The 4,354-nt window shown below is 42.6% G+C and overlaps 1 protein-coding gene across 1 annotated transcript in view; it reads right to left on the minus strand.

Moving 5' to 3' along the window:
* Positions 1-3,900: 3,900 nt before the first annotated feature.
* DARS (aspartyl-tRNA synthetase) overlaps positions 3,901-4,354 on the minus strand; it is a 37,881-nt gene continuing 37,427 nt past the window's right edge. The window contains exon 15 of the mRNA XM_009074424.1: positions 3,901-4,350. Coding sequence (XP_009072672.1) covers positions 4,269-4,350 — 82 coding nt within the window. The 3' untranslated portion in view covers positions 3,901-4,268. The remainder of the gene's footprint in view (positions 4,351-4,354) is intronic.

Raw genomic sequence — 4,354 nt, forward strand, 5'->3', positions numbered from 1 at the left:
GCTCCACCCCCGGTCCCTGCCGGGTCGTGTCCTGAGTCTGTAAAAGCCACGGAGGATCTAAAGCTGTGCCGAGGAGCGCGTCCCTGCGGCATGGAGTGCCTGCGGGGGGCGGTGTCAGCGCAGCCTTTCGCTGCCCTGAGCTTCCGCAGGTCGCTGGTTTCCCGGAAAAGAAAGAAACTACGTGAAGTGGAGTGAAAGCTTATCGAGGCGCTAGCCAGGAAGCCCCGAGCTAGGAAAATCCCACACTGTGTGCAGGGAGCACTCAGGCTCGGTAGAGTGCAGCTCCGGCTTGTAAAGGGCTGTCCCCGCGTGAAAAGGGTGTAAATGAGCCCAGGTGAGGGTCAGGCCGCAGTTTGGGCTCTTGGCTCATTGCTGTAGCGTGGCCGAAGGTGACATTTGCCAAGCGGTGCCGTGGCTGACAGCCATTCCCGAATGGCAGCTGCTGGCACACGGTGCCTGCCAGCAGGAACAGCTTCAATATCTGTGAAAAATGGCTCAGAACTGCTCTGCCACCTGCAAAGTCATTAATCTCTGCCTAAACTGGGAATTTTGCTGTAATTAAGGCGGCTAAGGGCTCTTTTTCAGTCCTGAAACCCTTCAAGAAGTGCCAGCAGCACCAGCCTCCTGCAGCAGTGTTAGTTCACATTGTGCTGCACTTGCCACTCAGTGAACAGACTTAAAAGTTTTAACTGCAAAACAGTAAAGGAAATAAGAAACTAATAGAACTTAGTAACTTTTAAAGCAGTTGCAGTGAGTAAATTCTATAAATTGTGAGATTATACCAGCAAAAATGAGCACAAGTGGGTTGTGAGACTAATTTTAAAATGAGTAATCCATCCCAGTTTCTGCTGGTTTTTCATAATTTCTACCAAAATAAGTATCTTCACCCCCCCCCCCCATGCAGATAAATATAATTCCCAAAGAGGGAATAGTAAATAATTAAAATCTGTTTGGGTAAATTGTGTACTCTATAGGTGACTGTCCAGAAAAGAGTTTTTTCCAGGCACCTCTTGGCCCACAGGAACATGCTCAGAGGACCCATAGCTAGCTGCATGGTGAGTGGGATGGAGGCTAATGCTGGACTCCTGGGGCCTGAATGAAATAATTCCACCATATGGGCCATGCTGGAACCACAAGATGAACTGGAGTCCAAGGCAGCCATGTGGTGTGCCACAATGGATACAGTCAGCATGTTCTCCTTTGGCAGCAGAGTGCAGGTCACAGTTTGCTTTCACACAGAGTGGTGTCCATACACCTGGAATTGACTGGCCCAGGGTGGAAGCACAAGGTTTTCCTGGTTTTCCTGGGTAGGCAGGGAGCAAGCAGCTGTGTGGTGCTGAGCTGCCCACTGGGGACACCCGACAGGTGTGGGCAGCCATGGGGAACCATCCTGCACTTGGCTGCCAAAAGAACAGCCTGAGTCCTCCCTGCCTGCTGGGCAGATTCAGACAGCTCAGGGAACACAGATGGGTTTTCACAGGGAAATGCTGTAGTTAAAACTTCTGAAGCAAACTGAAGCTGTGTTTGAGCAGATGGCTCCCTGGCTATTCCTTACCAGTATTCTTCATAGTCCCTTAGTTTACAAAATTGCACTACTGTAATTACCATCTCTATGTCATGAAAGAAAACAAAACCCAAACCACTTTACCTGGTGGAGAGGCAGCAACAATGTGGATTCCATGTAAAATGCTAAACTTCCTGCAAGTTACTGGAAATAAAGGACAATACATGTTTTACTTTTCCAGAACTACTAAGTCAGAGTTGCTACTTACCAAAGCAACATAAAGTTCTGAAATTACTATTTGCAAGGTTTCCAACTCAGTTCCAACACTGTGCAGCTCCCACTGAAGTATCCTGTTAGGATAACACTCAGGACAAATGCATTTTGATTTATATCAATAATTATTTTCTGTTAGCCAAGAAAGTCTGCATGAAAGGGTTCTGCATACAAAGGAACTGGGGCTTCCATCCCAATTCTTGTTCTTGTGCAGCTACTGTGAATAAATCAAACTGCAGCATGAGCCTGAATAGCTCTTAACAGAATTGGGATGAGCACAGTTGTTACAGGAATGTATACATGAAACTTGCTGCCAAATCTAGAGCAAGAAAAAGTCCTCAGAATGTGTTTGGGGTTTTTTTTGTTGGCAGGAAATTTCAGTCAGTAATTTTGCTCCTTATTAGAAGGATGCACTTCTGAGGTGGAATGTATTACCAGTGCTGTGTGAACAAAAGTAATTAAATTAAATTCATTCCAGTTGGCTTAGCTGAATAAACAACTGTTTAGAAACTTGGGATTCATCAGTAATAAGTCTGTGACGATGAGCTGTGTTTATAATCCACTTAGCTTTGTAAAGCACAACTGGGTACACTGTGAGATTTTCAAGTTAATAATCTGGGGAAGATTCCACAGTAAATTAGTTACAACAGACTCATAAGCAAAGCTGCAAAGTGTTACACCTTGAACTGTGTGACTTCTAAGCTAAGTTTAACTTCCACATTTCCAGCACTTTACTTAACTGACCTTTACTACGATTGTTTTCTAATGGAGAGCTCCTGTCACAAAACATTAGAATTAAGTCTTGTTCAATGGCAGCTGCAAAAGATGATTTGCCCTTTTGTGAAACTCTACACAATTTATACACAGCCTCACTGACCTTTCTGTAGCAAAACCAATATGTGACTTCTCTGACATTTAAAAATCAAGGTAGCAACAGTAACACACTGTCTAAACCATACCTCCTACTGAAAGCTTTATCAGGTAAAATGTTAAACAAAAATTAAGCCAGGAATTACAAATAAGTATGAATATTACCATAACTCCACTGCAGTGCCCAAGTAAGGAATTTACTCCTTTGCTCTTTGGCATCCACACTTACAAAAATGTTTTAAATTGCAAAAACCACGCTGAGATGCAGCCCACAAAGGGAAGTTTCAGACACACTGGTTCCTCTCCAAATGCAGGACACATCTTCTGGGCTGGAGGAGGAAGAGGTGAAGCAGCTTTCTGCATCGCTGCAAATTGAGGAGGTTCAAGTGAGTGATTCATTTGAGAAAAAGGATGTCTAGAAAGAATTTCAGAAGTACTCTGACTTACAGAAACACCCAGTTTCTCTAATGTACAACAGTTGGGCTGTTACAGCATTATAAATAACTAAAAAAACCTGAAATAGGTTGACTTACATAATTTGCTTTTCTTTCCTTGGCAATAGGTTCACAATTCCTTGGTGATTTGTTTTGTTTACTATTCCAGAGGCTGGTCAGGCAGGAAAATACATGACCTGCTCTCAAACTCACCATACATTTATTTTATGAGAATATTATATATCCCTTCTGTATTCCATGAGTGTGTGTGACCTTCTATCCATTCTCACACACCAACATAAAACAAAGGACAGGCCTATGGCTTGTATGCAACAAACAAAAGGGGAAGAAGATAGAAAGAAAATAAATGCAAATTTTAGACAGTTACTGCATCATTAAAAAAACCAACCCAAAACACCCCTTATTTGATTGGGTTCAAACTGAAGGAGGGAAAAGTCTAGGTCAGATGTGAGAAAAAAGGTTTTACTGTAAGGGTGTTGAGACACTGGCACAGGTTGCCCAGGGATGTGGTAGCTGCCCCAACCCTGGCAGTGTTCAAGGACATCTGCAAGGTCCATTCCAAACCCTAAATTCTATGATTCATTGTTATATTGTGAGGATACAAAGCAAAAACTAGAAAGACAGATTTGTATCTAACTTGAGAGATTTATTTCCATCTATTTTCACAATTTCATACAAAGACTTCTTGTTAAGAATGTTCTTCTCACCTGCTTCCCTGCCTGACACTCATGTAAATTAACCATTGGCTGGTTTCCTCCTGCTTTCCCAATTGCAAGCATCCAGTTCCTTTGACCAGTACTTCAGAATATTCAGTCTTGCTGACATAAGTTAAAAATGCAAAATGGTTATTGCATCATTTATTACAATGTTAGAAACATGACACAATTCAATGTGACACTAGAATACTAACTCCAAGTATCACATTTTCATTAAAAAGGTGCAGAGTTGCCAATACAAAGAGTTTTGGTCTATTAAAATATTTTCCTTTAAATAAACAACTAAGGATTTAAAAAAAACAAATTACTGTGGCACTTCATAAAGGAGAACTCTTTTAATTGCATATTGTAATGCTCAAACCAATACAAGCTGATCAGTATCAGGGGGTAAGCTTGCAATCACATCATATCTGCAGGGCAAATCCTCTCCAGCATTAAGAGCAGCTCGTGTCAGGGTGTGAGTCGTTTGGGATCCCGTGGGAACATCGAGGTCTGACGGACGTTGTGCAGCCCCAGGTACAGCATGGTCACTCTTT

This window comes from Acanthisitta chloris, unplaced genomic scaffold (genome assembly GCF_000695815.1).
Source record: "Acanthisitta chloris isolate BGI_N310 unplaced genomic scaffold, ASM69581v1 scaffold13605, whole genome shotgun sequence".
NCBI classification, from domain to species: domain Eukaryota; kingdom Metazoa; phylum Chordata; class Aves; order Passeriformes; family Acanthisittidae; genus Acanthisitta; species Acanthisitta chloris.